General features: G+C 40.5%; 1 protein-coding gene across 3 annotated transcripts in view; it reads right to left on the bottom strand.

Moving 5' to 3' along the window:
- Positions 1-17,449, bottom strand: part of LOC120500900 (sodium/bile acid cotransporter 7) — a 48,368-nt gene that overhangs the window by 5,127 nt on the left and 25,792 nt on the right. The window contains exon 5 of one of the 3 annotated variants that reach the window (XM_039706397.1): positions 6,976-7,012. The exons of the other annotated variants lie outside the window; for them this stretch is intronic. Coding sequence (XP_039562331.1) covers positions 6,995-7,012 — 18 coding nt within the window. The 3' untranslated portion in view covers positions 6,976-6,994. Of the gene's footprint in view, positions 1-6,975; positions 7,013-17,449 lie in introns of those variants that run through there. 3 annotated transcript variants of the gene reach the window in all.

The raw sequence follows: 17,449 nt of genomic DNA, 5'->3' as shown, positions 1-17,449 counted from the left end.
AACACATTCTGAATTTTGTTCCATTGCCTTGTTTTTGGTACCAAGCTAAACTATCTTGGAATTTATTAGATTAGATATTGTTTTGATAACATAGCCAGATTAAATTAAACAACAGGAAAAGACACCCTGGCTACATTTGGAACACCTGGGTCAAACAGCAACATTTTATCATTATCAGCAGGATTTCAAAGAAATTATTATGAACAACTAAACTGGAACTTTCCTGCAGAATACAGGGAAAAAGCAGTCCCTCACAGCTTTGTATGTGGACCTCAGAGAAAAAAGCAAGAGATTTCCTCACCAATATGTGTATAGTGCTTCAACACCAAAACATTTGATCCTCAAGTGTCATTTGGCAGCCCTTAGGGAGACAACCTTCCAGATGTATTTAAGCCTACACTTACCCCCAGGCACCCCACAGCTGGGACAGCACACCCCATGGACACCAGGGCCGGGCTGCCCCCAAGTCATCCCTGCTCTGAGGAAAGGACATTCCAGGGTCAAGGCCACAGATGCAGAGTAATGAAACCAAACAGCCCCAGAACACCCTGGAAGGAAGCAGCCTGGGCATCACACAGAGCTGTTGTGTATTGCCATTCCCTGCAATTAAAACCTGAGCACTAGGGGGATGTACTGCACACTAGTGGGATATACAGCTCAAGCAGCAGCAATAAGACTAATTATCCTATTTAACACACAAGGCACAATGAAGAAGAAAGAAAACCCAGAAGAGCAGAAAAGAACTGGGAAGAGACAAGGACTCTTGCAGTTCTAGTGCAGGATTATGCAATAGAAGACAGAGAACATAATGTGGTAGTGTAAGATTTTACAGCATCCATACTACCATTACAAATTAATACACCCATGTCTCCTATTTGTCAGAAGAAGAAAGGGGGGTAAAAAAGAGAAAGACTGAAGAAAGTGATAGAAATTATTTGACCAAACACGATAGAAAAGGAAATTTTATCTACCCAAAAAGATCAGTGTAGTTCGAAAAAGGTGTAAGAAGGCAGGATGTCAGAAGTAACTTGAATGAGTTGGCAGAGTCCCTTTAAACAACTCCTTCAATCTGGTATTTAAAAATAAAATCTCATGTAAGTGTTACCACAGCTCATGTCTTAACTGCTGTTTCCAATAACAAGATGTTACATCTCTGTAGAAACCTATTTGCCACAGCACTGTTACTGCAACCAGAATATAAATATACCTAATAAGGTTTAATCTGTGTTGCTGTTCATAACTATTCATCTGAGTTCAGACAGGAAAAAAAAAATATATTCAAGTTCCTGGTTTTGAGCACTAAATTGAATCAGGTGTCCTCTTCTCTTAAGAAAATTAAGTTGCTTTTGTGCAAGAGTGTTTTAATGAGAACAGAGCCTGCCGACATTGATAAATGGGAATGACACCAGAGAGAGCATGTAAGCAGGACAATATGTGCATGTTACAGTCTTACAGGCTATTTTTCACTGACTATCCTGAATGACTTCGCTGTTTCTTAAGGGGCCTATTAATCTCAAATTTAGTTATTACACAACGTTTATTTGAACATATATTCTGTGGATGATGACAGTTAATAAAGGAAATCTTTTACAAGCTGTATTTTTACATATTGTTCCAACTGGAGCTCCCAGTCGTTCCACTGTATTGATGGAATAACCTGGTTATGATGCAGCTTTATAAAAGGCACATATATTCAGATTCCTTTCTAAGCATATGGGGACTCTTAAATAACTGTTAAAATGCATATAAAAATCCTGCTCCAGCATGGCAAAAATGAAAGAGGCAGTGTTAACTGCTCAACCAAATCTCCAGAAGCCCAGTTGCCCCCTCTAAGGCAAAGCACATGCCTTTTTAACACTCCAGCATCATCTGTGGGAAACAAATAGGGTCTAGATTTGACTCTGATGTATGTACACTCCATACTGAATTCACAGAAGCTGGAGAACACATCTTACACATGACTCCAGACCATGTGCTGTAAATATGATAGGACACCACAACAGTTGTATTATGTTTACAACAAAACAAAAAACACACAAAACCCCCAAATGACCAACCATCCAAACACACAAAATATTAAAACCACAAAATCCCCACAAAACAAATTAAACCCCACAAAACTTTGATATCAACTAAATTTTGAGTCCGAAGAAATCTTCCTAAAAAAGTGTGCTGATGTTCAAAATGTCTCTTATAAAAATACCAAATTACTCTAATTATTTTAGTAGAGTAGAAATGTACACAACCTTACACTCTTATTAAAAAAAAAATTCCAGAGAATCACAAATACACACACACAAAAACTATACCTACCAACCAAGAATCCTCCAGAATATCAACAAAAAACCCCAAAGTATGGAGGGGATTATGTATTTATCCACTGCCATGTCCCCTGTGGTCCAACACAATTTGCTGACTGGGAAAAACAGCAAAGATATCACCTAATCCCCAACCCGCCCCTAGAGCTGTGCTGACAACATGAAAACATGGCTTTATTTCAACCATGTTCAAGAACCATCAGTTCTATGGAAATGACACTGAAAAGGCACCAGAAAATGAAAACAGAATAACTAATCTCTTGTTTGTTTGCATTTCAGCAGGGGAACACCATCCAGAGAATGCTGCTCTCTAAAACACAGCGCTGAGCCCTCTGTTCCAGGCTGCCAGAGGTGGCCATCACTTGAGCAGAAATTGGTGCTGCTTCAGGCAGGCACAGCACTCTGCCATAAGCAGAACAGAAACAAGCTGGAGCCTCTGCTGGCAGAGTTATTGCCTCTTACCAGCAAAGCTGTTACTGTTGAAAATCAGTCTTTCATTCCCCAATTTTTGTAGTTTCTCATATCCATCACCACCTTTTGGTAAATAATATTTACAAATACAAAAACATCTGGTAAAAGGAAAGCTTTTTGGACACACATATTAAGTTATATGGTTCTTCCCATTGAAGGATTTCTCTGTTTCACCAATAATTTTAGCAATGCTGAGGCAGATAAAGAAAACTATCCTGCTCACTTTATTTTTGTTAGAAATGCTAACTTGTGTCTACTGACAGCAACTGGGATGACTCAAGGGAGCTCTGGAGTGCCAGCATGGTGTTTCTCACTCAGAGGCAGGAGGAGGTAAAGACAGACTAAAAAACAGGAGAGTATATGCATTAAAGTGGGGTGGTTTTTTTAGAGAGTAAAACCAGAATGTAAACATTTGCTAACAATTCAAGTGGCAAACATTAATCATTCAGGTCTCAGGAATGTTTATGTGTTACTCTACAAATTTCTACCAATTCTAATATATAGATGAGTAGCAGGAAATCCATGTTTAGCAAAGGTTGGAGAGCAACACTATTCTATCTCATTCTGCTTGAGATTACTTGTATAACTGAGCTCAACGAAAATAAATACTTTTGTCATCAGAAAGATCACATGAATGAAGCCAGGAGGAAAGAACCTCTGTCAGGAGCTGGAATGTCCATTTTCACATTGAAAGAACCAAAATTTGGTCTCGTCAGAGATGAGAGGCTCCATAAACAATGCACAGTGCCTGACTAGCCCATGCCATCAGTTGTACAATGCTGCCACTTTGTTCATAGTTTCTTTGCTTTATCCTAAATGGCAAAGATTTACCCACACCAGATGATACTGCGGCTGTGCGGCAAACAAAATTTATGTGATGTTCATAAGAAAAGCAGAAAAAAAAGAAAAAAAAGCCATCTAGGCCATATTCAGAAACACAAATGTAGGTAACACACAAAGCCTTGTCTATTCCTTCAGGCTGTCAAGGTTAAGGGAGTCTTCTTCTTTCTAGCAACCATGATCCTATTCCTTTCTACAATGAGAAGGGCTGTTCATAGAGACAGCACCAATACTCTCACCTCATCTTGTGTGACAGTCATACCCCAAGCCCAGCAGTAGCCTGAAGATCTGATTTAATTTTCCCATCCTCCTGTCAGCTGCAGCTCAAACACAAAATCACTCTCACAGGACACAGTTGTGCCTTCTGCTGTTGGCTCCCACGTCACACACCCCAATGGGGCAGTGACCTGAGCACCTACAGTGGGCTCTTGAATACCAACATGAATAAACAGAGGCAGTTTTTCTTTTTTTCCTCTTCTACTTAAAAATTGCAAATGCAAACATTGAGATGACTGCCCAGTGCCAGTGTAAACATTGGCACAAGCAGTGATTTAAAGCTGACAGGCTTGCTACAACACAGGCTTTCTCATACCAAATACACACGTGCATAAACACCATGCTCCAGCATCTGACTTAGTCCTGCAGAAACTTCACATGGCTCTGACACTGCAGGAAGCTCTGAGTTCCTGCAAAGTCATCTAGCCAAACTTTCTGTATGTATTTTTCCCCAAATGGAAAGCCCATTTCCATCATTTTCCTAATCAGGGAAAAACAATGTAACTTCTCCCTTGTACTCACATATTGTGAAGTATAAGCCTTAGCTGCCATACATTTGGCCTGTGAAACATGATTACAGGGCAAAAGGTTAAGAATCTAACCAGTCACTGGCACTCTGGTATCAAAACTGTCCACAAGCCTTATACACCTCACACATTTCTTAGGGACTCCAGGTTTATCACCTTAGCAGTGAAGACACTGGGTCTCACACCAGGACAAACAGATCGCTGAACAATAATTTAATAAAGGAGGCTCAGTTGAGCCGTGCTAAACAAGTACTGCCAACTTGTTCCTCTCTTATGGTCACACACTTCATAACTGTAAGAGACTTTCTCTCTTAAAAAAAATGACTGTGGAAGGTATCCTCAAAAGGATACAGAGCAATAACAACCTCCCGAACATACTTTTATTTAAGTTCACATTTTCTGAGATCTTAAGCTGTGATAAAAACACTTAAAGGTCTTGTCCCCTGATTCTCCTGGAGACACATCATCCATAACATGATTAGAGGTCTAGTTAAACAATACATCCCACAACTCCAAAGAGTATTACTTCCCTGTTGAAGTGAAATGAAAGCACAAGGCCACTTTTTAAAAGGTGCCCTTTGCATTTACTGTAAGGCTGTGCCTGCACCAGTATTTTTCTATAAATATCCCACTCATATTGCTTTCTGGGCAGTTAGTAGCAGAACCAGACATTTTAACTGCTATGCCTTCAAAACCAGCTCAGAATAGCATTGTTATGAAAGTCCTTGTCACTACTACCACTGGCAACAGATTCACTATCAGGTGTGTAATGCCAGGAGATGGAAACATAACAGTAGTGCAAGGAAGGCCACAGCATGGGGAGGCTGGCTGAAACAGCAGCTTTGTAAAATATAAATTAAATGTGGCCCTCTGCACAGATCCATGAATCCTGAGCTCTGGAGCTTGTGTCAGAATTTGTCATCTCATCAACAAATGTCCATATTTCAAAGAAGAACAATTTATTTTTCCTTAACCTAGCCCAAAGGTTAGGCTTTATTATAAACCAGTATTATTTGGTACAGGAAATTCCCTTTTTATGAGCCAGCCAAAGCTGTGCACACTGCAACACTGTGGCAGAGGCAGAGAGAGAAGGAAAAGTTGCATACAATAAGCAAGAAACCAACATAACAGCCACTGCATGAAAGACAAAAAGGAACAATCTTGATGCATGCAACTGCATTCTTTGAAATGCTGCTCAGCTACTTTCACCCTCTATATAGCAATTCATATAACTACAACTTACACAAGCACAGAGTGAGAAAGTGCCTAAATGTGCATCTTTATATATTACATATCCCCAAAATATGCCCAAGGAATTCAGTGGTGGATCAGTAACAACTGAAGGTCCAAGCTGCTTTTCTCTGACAACAAATTAACTACAGCATTGGCATTTACCACCACCCTTCTTCTGAATCATGCCCAAAACATCTTTAAATTCTACTCAGATGGTTGTTCCCATTTTTCAAGTGGACTGCTACATCCTCTAATCCAAAAGGGGTAGAAGGGGCTTGTCTTCCATGCAGTGCAAGGATTAATACCCAAATGCCAACCAAGTCTAGGTCAGGAACTTGGTTTCTCAACTACTTGACAAGCAGCACGAGCACATCATGAAGTACAAAGGTGCTGAAACTGTTCTTTATAATCTTCCTTCATATATGTATATAGTTATTATGTAAACATATAAATAAAATACACAGCAACTCATTAGCAACTAATTTGAAGATATTTTTATTACTTCCTTAAAGTAATTTACTTGATTCTCTAATGGGTCATATAGACTACTATACAACCACTACTTCTCTAAAGGTGGAGAGAAAACTTTAAAACCTATGGGTTTCATGTACAGAATTCTACTCGTGCTCTGTGGAGAGCAGAGGATTGCCAAAAGCTGTGATGGCTGTGAGTTTGTTTTACTTCAAAAAGTTAAAAACTTGCCATTAACATTGTGTAGATATTTTCAGTTCAGTCGAAGAGAGAAGAGAGACAATTTCTCCCAGGCTGAGCCTGGGAATCTTAGACGAAAGAATTCAAACAATTATTATCTCTCTTTCTGTAACCATTGTTTATAGTTATGGTTCTTCACAGCCTGCTATTCACAGCTACCAATAATGTGAGATGTTTCTACTCTGAAACCAATCCGATCCCACGTAGCGAGTAAAATGATAAAAACTCACTACTTTTTACTAATAAAAATTCTTCTTAAACCTTGTAATCCACCTGGAGACTAAAGTCTTTCTGTCCCTGATTCAACAGTGACAACACTGAACGTGCACTTTGTCGCAGCATTCACCAAATTTTCCATTGACACCCAGAGCTGGCTGAAAACTGGAATACGCAGCATAAGGGATACTGCAGTATTTAAACATGTGCTTTAACCCTAAGGTCCTCTTATCTTCCCAATCATTACTTTTGGACATGTTTGATATTTTCTGTTTTAACAATTTCATTTTGTCATTTTCCTGCTTTCAGCTGAATTTCTCCCATACCTACTGGAAGATGGCCTCTGTGACTGTCGCCACACAAAGTTTTCCATTCCAGCTGATCCACAGTGCAGCACTGTTATCAAATTCTTACGGTGCACTGAGAAGACACAGCCAGGGAGATCAGTTTACCATGAGGAATGAAAATATGGAACACCTAAATTGTCCTGAAAAATATGGAGGACCATGTGAAAATTATTTGTTTGCAAAACTGACCGAACTGACCAAAGTCAACCTGACCTGGAGCAAAACATTTACAAACACAAAGAATCAGGAAGCATTTCTGCAAAGTCTAAATTGCATAAACAGAGGGAAGAAGGTAAAAAAAAACAACTAGAACCACAAGAATGGAAACATTCCAAATTTGAGAGAGTATGTAGCTCAAGTTCCATATTCCCAAAGATGTTACTCAAGAACTATGTGCAGATACAATGTGAAAGAAAAACAAAATACAATTTTTGAAAAATACACTCCTACAACAAGAAAGCAATTATTTTATATCAATGCTCCTATTTTTCACCATTTTGTGGTGAAAACTATCTTCCTACCTTAACTCATAAGCTGTAGAGACAGGTACAACACATTCTGATTTGCCTACAAAGAACACCGAGGACACCTCGATAAAGAAATCAATAATTTTGTGTTAAGTACAAAGGCTCCAGCAGGACGCAGTGTTACTGCCTGTTCTGTGATGGTTATTCATCGGCACCCAGTGAGGCAAGGGCTACAGAAATTCTCAGTCGTGCACAGGACATCCTGTATCTGCACTAAATCTGGAGAAGCAATCTAGATCCAGAGTTCTTTTCCGCCACACAGTACTTCAGTAGCAGAAGGTGCATAAGTGGACAACACTGTGCAAGAAGAACATTCACAGCTGCCAGGTCAGAAATGTGAGAGCTGCCAATTTGGCTGCACAGCAGGAGGCACCCATGCCAAGACCTTCTTAAGAGCAAGCCAGAGCAACAGCACATGTAAACACAAAGATAAGAAGCAGAACTGGGATACCTGGATGTGTGAAGAGTAGAAAAAGACACCATGTACACTAGGGGCAATCAAAAATCACATCTTTGACAAACACCAAGTACCAGCCCCATGAGCAGCACCTCATCTATCAAACAAGTTTATATCTGACACACTAGCTGCATTTTGTAAAAATGGCTTTCACTTTCCAAAGTTCAGTATAGAGAACATAAATTTCTTCAACTAGTCAGCGATCAGCACTTTGGGATGTAAAACAGACAAATAAGGATGCTAGAAATCCCATCTGACTGGTATTTTGAATCACATTTTGCCACTGATAGAAGCTTGATAAAAGACAGAGAAAGACTCAGTGCATCAGGCCATATCATCCTAAGGAAAAAAAAACCCAACCAAACAAACATCAAGCCCCCCCACACCTGACTGTGGAACACATTTTAATCTCTCACATACATTCATTCTAAAACCCAGTCACTGTTTACTCAATTGTACTGCAGGAAAGACCTCAGAAAAATATCACAACATCGTCACCATCTCATTGAATCAAAGCTCAATTTGCTCTAACACCATAACAAATGTATTCCTGTAATCTGTATCTATATCCTACTCTCGAAGTATCAACAAAATTCAGAGTGATATACTTATCTACAATACATAAAAGAATCATATCACCACTATAAGCTGTAGTGTAGCAATAGAGTGGCAGAGCATGAAACAGTAATCAAAGTCCTGAAAAATACACCATTGTCAGCACTGTACACTGGTACCAGTGTGTTATAGCACCTCGGTTTCAAATAAATCAACCTAAGTGCCTGCTTTGGTAAGCACTTCAAATTCACCGTACATCAGCATTAGGGGGGGTAATGCACAAAGAAACAAATCAGGGAAGGGGACTTGTAAATAACAATTCAATTAGCAGATTTATATTACTCATTTCCTAATAAACTTCCTACCCACACCTACACGCAAACCCTCCTACAGCCTCCCCCTTGATTTACATATCTGTGCAGTCCTGCTCTCTCTCCTTGCGAGCCCCTTTGCCCTTTCAATCATGAAGTATATTACTGCACTGTCAGAGCAAAGCAGTTCCTGACAACAGGGAGCCCAGCTGGGATGGGAAGAGGGCAGCAGGCTCAGGCATTAACATAATAATCCAGCCGTGTTCCCCCAGGCCCTCGGGGCACACAGCATATTAGGCAGCCCTGCTGCGCTCCCGGCCGAGCCTGCCGGATCACCTGCCCCTCAACCTGTGGCAGCCGCCCCCACCTCGGCCCTTCCAGCCCTGCCAAGCCCCATCCCAATTTCCTTCCCACAAAAACACATTTCCACGCCTCAACGTGCCTGCTGCAGTTCCTTACTCGCTCCACTCGAATGCACCTTCCCGTGCCATTTCCAGCTGACTCGCTCCCTGCCTTTTAACTTCTGGAAATTCTAGGGATTGGAACAGGACCTACTGCTGCTGCCAGCAGGATGCAGACCTTGGAACAAGAACTCAAATACAAAGTACTGCTCTCCAGATGCAACTTTCAGCTCTACCTATCCTCTGGATTCTTCCCTGAAAGAAAGAGCTGGATAAACCAAAGAGACGTGCCTTTGTTACTGCTGTGCCGTGCCATCCAAGGAAACCAGTTTAGGTGGGCTCGCTTGTTCTTGCTGGGATTTGGAATGCTGGAGGATTTCCAGCAGTAAAGTTATTTCACAATCTTTGGTACAAGGCCTGCCACCCCACAGGACACAGCTACCGATTAAGGAGCAGAGCCCATATCAAGATTTCAGCATACAAACACACACATATTTCCAAGAATCACTATAATGCTGATTTCAGACACAAGACCTATGAAAATGTCCAATTTAAAGAAGGCTTAGAATAGTACTACTCTTCCCAACTAACATTTCTTAACACCTAAAAAATATTCCCACATTTCAAATGCCTTTGGTAGCAAACTACAACTCAGAATATTAATTTGCACATACCCTCTATCAAGCCCTTAAATAAACGTATTATGCAGTGTATTTCAGTATAATTCTGTAAAACCCCTTTATTTACAGTATATATGGTGCTTGTACAAAGTACTTAACAAAAAGAAAAATAAACACACTTGCCAGTGAAAACCAGTATTTTCCTCATATTATACAAGACAACCTCAGAGAGCACTAGGAGAAAAGCTTTTGGTTCTAATATAACTTTTATTCTCATTGAAACATACATATTCCCTAATTACCCTTAACAATGAAAGGCACAACAGAAATGTAATACAGTCTTGTTAAAATAACGTTTTGCAGACTGTGCAAAGCCCAATCTACTTGATCACTTGTGAAGCAAAATTTCCCTAACCTCATTAATTTTCATTAATCTACCCCTCTCAAAGAAGGAAATATTCAGCAGGCAATGTGCATTTTATTTTAAATGCTTGGTTGTTATATTATCAGTACAAAGAAGTGTTAAGCATAGTAATCCATGTCACAATGGATGTCAGAGAAATACCACAGAAAACAACATTAGCTATATAATTTAAATATTTCAGAAAGCAATCCTTAGGCAAGCTCTGTCTATTACTATTCCTGGAATACATAATACTAACAAAAAGTACACATTATGAAAACCATGTCACATTTTAAAAACATTTGCTTAAAAGCAATTAATTTTCCCAACACAGACATTCTTTTCTGCCACCACAGCCATAACTTGTTAGCAGCACACCCCTCTGAGCTGGGAAGGGGGCACAGTTAAAACAGCCCTTTGCCTTGAATTTATGCTGGGTCACAGGGTCACCAATAAAACACCAGGATAACCCAGGGCTTTGCTAAGCACTTTATATAGTCAGGAGACTTCTTACACAGCCACAAGCTCATATATTACTATGACTTGATTTAGATTTTTTTAGGATCTGCAATTTAGAAGAGGAAGGGCTTTGTCAACCAGCTTCTGATCCTTCCATCATCTCCTCTGCCACACAAGCCAATTCCCATCATTGTTAGCATAAAACAGAATAGCACTTGGAAAACTCACTACAGCTTTTCTCCTTTAACACCTCGAAACATAGATGGCTTTGCTCATCCAAAAACCAGGAAAAGGAGCGGACATGTTTACCTACAAGAGATCATAACACTCACAGCTTTCTGGAGTTTGTTCTAATTAATTTCCTTTCTTCCCCACATTAGAAATCAAAAGCCCCACAAACTAAAGTAACAGCAAGTTGTTGTTGACATGCTGGAAAACCAGATATTCTACAGCAAGAATTCTCTGCCAAGAATTTGAGTATAATCAAGTCACCAAGCAGCTTTTGCTTGTGATTACTCACAGGTGCAGACACCTTTCAAAAAGTTTTCATGTTATTTACATTCCTCATTTTTCCTACAAATTCCAGTGTTGTGAATGGAACATGAGACTGGAAATAAACTTGTGAATGGAAATAAAGATTTTCCTACTTATCTCATTACATGAGCTTTAGATCATGTCCCTGCCTCAATTATGTCAATATAAGATTTTTTTTATTTGATTTTACACACCCCAAGGTCATAATGGCTAAGGTAAGTAAAAAGGGAAACTGTGGCTTAAGTTTCTCATACAGCTTGGGTTGTCATGGGCTGCTCAAAACAGTAAACAGCCCCAAATCCACTAAATAGAACAACTGCAGTATAGAGCAAAATACATACAGATACATTTAATTTGACAACAACATAACCATAAAACACCCACATATTCCCTTGAAGTAACACACCTAGTTCCATGCAGATGTAGTGTTTTAATTTTCTGCATAATCTGCCCTTCAATTCAACCCTAAATTTCTTTTCTTTTAGAACACTCACTCTTGCTGACTGTTTACAGAGCCCTTCCTCTTTCACAGTTCCTAAGGCTTTATCCTTAAATACCAGACAGGAGCACTCTAGTGACACAACTGTTTTCATCCCTACATAGCTGTGCCAGCAGGGCATCCCTGTCATCCCTAGATACCCAACAGCCCTAACCAGAGAACACTATTCCTACAGAATTCTAGGGGACTGTGCCTTTACTTCCTATGTTTTTTCCTTCACAAAAGTTATTTCAAATTCATGGACTCTCTGGTAATAGAAGCACCCAGAATGAAGCAGTATTCATTAATATGCAATGTAACACCTTAATGTACTCAAATTTATTCAGCTTGTTGTGGTGGGTTGACCTTGGCTGGATGCCAGGGTCCTACCAAAGCCGCTTTATCAGGACAGGAAGGGAAAAATATAACACAACACTGGTGGATTGATACCAGGACAGAGGGAGATCACTCACCCATTTACTGTCATAGGCAAAACAACTTTGATTTTGGGAAGAAATAATTTTTTTCTCTATCAAATCAGAGCGGGATAACAAGAAATAAAATCAAATCTTAAAAACACCTTCCCCTCATGCCTCCTTTCTTTCCAGGCTTAACTTGACTCCCAAATTCTTTACCTCCTACCCACCAGAGGTGCAGGGTGATGAGAAACAGTGCTTGTAGTCAGTTCACCACACACTGCCTCCTCACACTCTTCTCCCCTGCTCTGGCATGGGGTATCCAATGAGTCCTTCTCACAGGCTGCAGCTCTTCACAAACTGCTCCAGCCTGGATCCTTTTCCATGGTGCAGTCCTTCAGGAACAGGCTGAAGGCTGCTCCAGGATGGGCCCCTCACAGGGTCACAAGTCCTGCCAGCAAACCTGCTCCAGCATGGTTTCCTTTCTCCATGGATCTGAAAGTCTTGCCAGGAGCCTGCTCCAGTGCAGCCTTCACACAGAGTCACATCTTCCTTCAGGCACCCACCTGCTCCAGTTGGGTTTCTCCATGGGCTGCAGGGGGGTCTCTCCATGGCTGTGGACCTCCATGGCTGCAGGGCACAGCTGCCTCACCATGGGCTGCAGGGGAACCTCAGCTCTGGCACCTGGAGCACCTCCTGTCCCTCCTTCTTCATGGCCTGGCTGTCTGCAGGGCTGCTCCTCTCACATCTTCTCACTCCTCTCTCCTGGCTGCTGTTGTGCAGAGACTTCTGCCCCTTCTCAACAATGCTATCCCAGAGGCACAACCAGCAAGCACCAGCTGATGGGCTTTGGCCAGTGGCTGGTCCACCTTGGAGCCAGCTGGCATTGGCTTCATCTGGTGTCGGAGACACTTCCAGCAGCTTCTCACAGACTACACCCTGTAGCACCCTGGCTTTGCCACACAAGTCCAATACACTTGTGTAAGGCATTTACACCTGTTTCTGTGCCCACTCAAGGATCTGCATTGCTCTAAAGCCAGTTTTCTGTAAACCCAAATAAATAACTGCTTTACAGGTCCTTATGACAGACATAAACGTGCCACATAAACAAGAAAGTGGGGGACAATCTACTTGCAGAAGATATCAGTAATTTCACTAGTGCCAAACTCCAAGTACTTGTTTAATAACAGCTAGTGTCTCCTAACTCCAACTCTCAATGTAAAAAGTTGCTAGCGTGTCAGGGAGAAGTAGTTCTGCAGTGCTTTGCTCTGCTCCTGCACTACATTGGAATCTCCCACATCACCTCAGACCCAGTCACCTTTTTACTTAAACTGGTGAGGTGGCACTAGTGGTCAAAATATATGAATTTTACCAGCCTGAAAACACAGGAAGATGGCTGTGCCTCTACTTCTACAAACTCATCTAGCACTCACAGGGAGTTATACTGACTGGCCTTCACAGACACACTTCATGGACACCTGGATTTTACCTACTCCAGTTCTGACTGTAACCTTCAAGCGAGCAGTGCAGACAAACAAAACTCTGCAGTGCTTCCCAAAGGAACAATGGAGAAGGAAAAGTAAGAAAAAAGCAACCCACAAGGGTTGTGAAAAACAGAATTGAAATGTTATGAAGAACTAATTTCTTTCTGTTGGGATAGCCAGGCAGAATCTTTTGAGCAGAAGGCAGTCGCCAAGCTTGTGCTGGATTATGGCATAGGAATGGCAACAAATTATCCAAAATCCAGGATGCCAGCATCCTTATGAAAAGAGCTACTGCCTGCAAACCACTCCTGGGCAGCTCCCCCTTCCCATGCACCTACTGAGAAGCACAGTACCTGTCTCCATCCTACTCATGTTATGAACCTCAGTGAAATTTTCAGACAATGATTGGCTATACCTGCTGGTAGCAACAAATTAAAAAACCCAGGCTCACAAAGCAAAAAAGGAAAAAAAAAAAAAAAAAAAGGAAAGCTCTTCCCTCACATTTCTCTAGATGGCAAGATGGGGACAATGGAGCAGCAGCCATGGCTGTGTTGGAAGATGCAGACTGCACCTTGGTCACACCGCCTGTGATAGAAGTGGAAGTACAAAAAAAACCACAATAGACTTTCAGACAGGTCAGCTTTTGGGGTTTCCTGCCCAAATAAAAGGGTTTGAAGTGAGACTGTCAAGACTGAAACAGACAAATCAATTCAACTCTTTAAAGCACTCCAGGGATTTTCACTTACTGCTCACTCAAAAATGCCTGTTATAATTGTTAAACACCTGCAATATAGACATTAAACCACACACAAACTTAGTGTGACCAGAAACTCACACTCAAACATGCACATAGAGTATTTGCCACACAAAATTTTGTATAATGTTAAAGACAGTGAAATTGTAGTGATCAGAACAAACAACAGGTATCTCTGATAACTATATATTATTACTCAAAAGTCAGGGAAAATTGTTCAGTCTTCAATTCTACAACAACAGAGAATGTTATTACTTAGTAAAATAGATATTCAACTTGCTATTTTCACCTGAGGATAAAAAAAGAGAAGCACAGAAGGCCACAATCAGATTTTCCTCTCTCTTTTCTCTCTCTCTAGGACTCACTTATTCCTAAAGCACTACAAGAATTCAGAGTCAGCACTTACAGTCTCAATTTATTATTTTAGAATGTATAATACAGGCAAGTGTTGATCACTAAAAATATTAATTAGCATTTAATTAGAAATACCAATAAGGGGGAAAGCAATGATATGCAGACATCCCGTCCCTGAAATTAGATACTAATTCATTTTAGATTATTAGGAAGCAATAAACTAAAACCACCATCCTGATTAAGTTAAGTTTACATTATTTTACACAGTTCTGGATGGGAATGACACTAGCCCAAAGGATGGCACAGTAAACAAAGAAAATCATGTTCACTTCTGACATTTAGAAGCAACATGATAAAAAACATCTGAATGAGTTACATAAATTTGCTATTATGAGAGTATTTAATTCACTTTTTTTTCTTTTTTTTTTTAAACTAACATGTAATGGTATCAAAAAGAACAAATAGTTCTTACAGACAGGACTGTACTGGCAAGAAAATTTAACCAACAAAAGGGTTAATTAGGGATACAAATTTTCTCAGACTGTTAATAATGGGAATGACACATAGTATGTGCCCATAAGTAATTCTCAGGTATCTTTGATCTTCAGCCCCCAGCGATTACTGTTGCCTACCATACCCTGGCCTCTGGGACTCTCTCAGAACCAGACATCTGGCTACTTTGTTGTTTTAGACTAATCTCATCCCAGGAGAGCTCAAGAAATGACACCAGGCAAGGAGGGTCCTGGCAAGGGAAAAAACATTATGGTATCAGCAGATTTTTTGAGTGGACTAGAGTATCAAAATTGTCTGCAAATTTCTATAGGGATCCCAGGGCTTCTCTGCTCTCCAGCACTGCTTTCACACAGAACACCAGAATGCACATGATCCTGTTTTAAGAACTGTTAATCTCTTTGGAGAAGCTAATGAATGATAATCCAAGCAAGAACATGTGACAAAGGCAAACAAGTTTAAAAAAAATCCTGTAAGGAATGGGTGGATTTAATGAAGATTTTATTGAAAGACCAACACATGCGGCGTGATCAAACAATGTTTTTCAAACCTATTAAAAAATACTCCAACACCTCAAACACTCTATTTTTGAGTCATTCATGGGTTTTAGCTGAAGAATGACCCTCTGACAACTACAGCAGATCCAGCTGAGTGCCTGACTGCCTGCTCTGGGCTTGGACACTGAGCAGTTCATGGTGCAGGGAGCCCACAGGGGTCAAATGGGCAGCAAACATGGACAAAGGAAGGTTTAAGTCCAAGGCTGGCTCTCGCCCCATCAGAGGATACCCAGGTTTTGCCACAACCTCTAGTCCAGACTCCCACCCTGCCCAAATCACTGTGGGTCACATCAGATGAGCCACGGGCAGGTGGCAAGAGCTGCTGCAGGAATCCCTGCAGAGGGCTCTTTTCCTATTCCTGCAGCAGAGCTCCTACATCCCAGGTGTTCCCAGTGCTCACTTACTGCCTACACTCAGCAACACGAGGAACCAGATCACTTAGACCTGGAATAAACAGAAATCTCACATGTGTCTTTCTGAGAGCAATTAAACATGCCCGTAACTATGAACATTACCTGAGCCGTGTACTTCCAATAGGCTTTGCTTTTAAAATCCAGGGTGGCACATAACAGCATGAATTCGCTTCTGTGTGGGTGTCCTCTTGTTTCAAATCAGCCACCACACCTTTTTTTTCCCTCCACTATTGGAAAGAACAAGCTAAAAAGAATGGACACGAAATAAAGGCAGACTCTAATGCTTTTCTAAAGGCAGGCCCATATGATTTAACTTTGCCTCATTTCAGGATATTTTCAAAGTGATCAGAACAAAGCTATGGAAAAACCTCTGAATAATCTGTCATATCACACCAGCTCCCAAAGAAAACCTTTAGCAAGTGCTACAGACAGAAGCAGCTTGAAAACCATGTGCTTTACTGGTGATGCTGCTGTTAAAGAGCATTCTACTCTCTTTATTTTCTCATTTCTCACACCAGAGCTATCCTGCTTCCTTCCAGCCACAACATTCCCCTTTCAGTGGGACAAACAACACTAAAAAGTTACCCCAAAGTATTTAGGCACTTTCCTAATGCACTGTAATAGCTGGACCAATAAGAAAAGAACCTGGCCACCACTGGCTTTAGCTGCATTATAGCAACAGTAAATTAACTCCTGAAAAATTCAGCACAGTTGTGAGATATTCAGAAAGATGCTAAGCTATTTCTTTCTGAATACGAACTAAGCAAATTCTCCTCTGCTTGTATGGTATGTTGTTAGAGTGAAAGTGGATTAGTACAAATAATTAAATTTTAAAAATACTGGGAGCACAAGGACAACATAAACTGGTTTTTATGCTCTATGTAACATGTGCTGAACAAATGTTTGTCTTAAAAGCTTTGCTATGATATCAGCCTGTTAGAGTTTAATTGATGATTTCTGTGACTGCTGTATCTTGCAAGTAGCTATGATGCTTCACACAACAGAAACAAGAAAAAGTCATAAAATATTCCACACCATCACAGTAAAAACTTGTATTGTACTTATCAATACATCAGCTACTGCAGAACAATCCAGACTGCGGTGTAACAAGAAAAGTGCTGTAAGGCAGAACAGGTCAAACTAACGTGTTTTAAACAATCATGTGACTTTATTGGTGAGTTGGCATCAATACAAGTAAGGAAAAATGAAGTGCACACTAGGCACAATTTTAATTTTGGCATTTTATGCACTTTAGATGTCTAATACCTTCTGACTTA

Source organism: Passer montanus, unplaced genomic scaffold (genome assembly GCF_014805655.1).
Source record: "Passer montanus isolate IOZ18808 unplaced genomic scaffold, ASM1480565v1 scaffold191, whole genome shotgun sequence".
Taxonomy (NCBI): Eukaryota; Metazoa; Chordata; class Aves; order Passeriformes; family Passeridae; genus Passer; species Passer montanus.
This window is presented reverse-complemented; position numbering and strand designations above follow the sequence as displayed.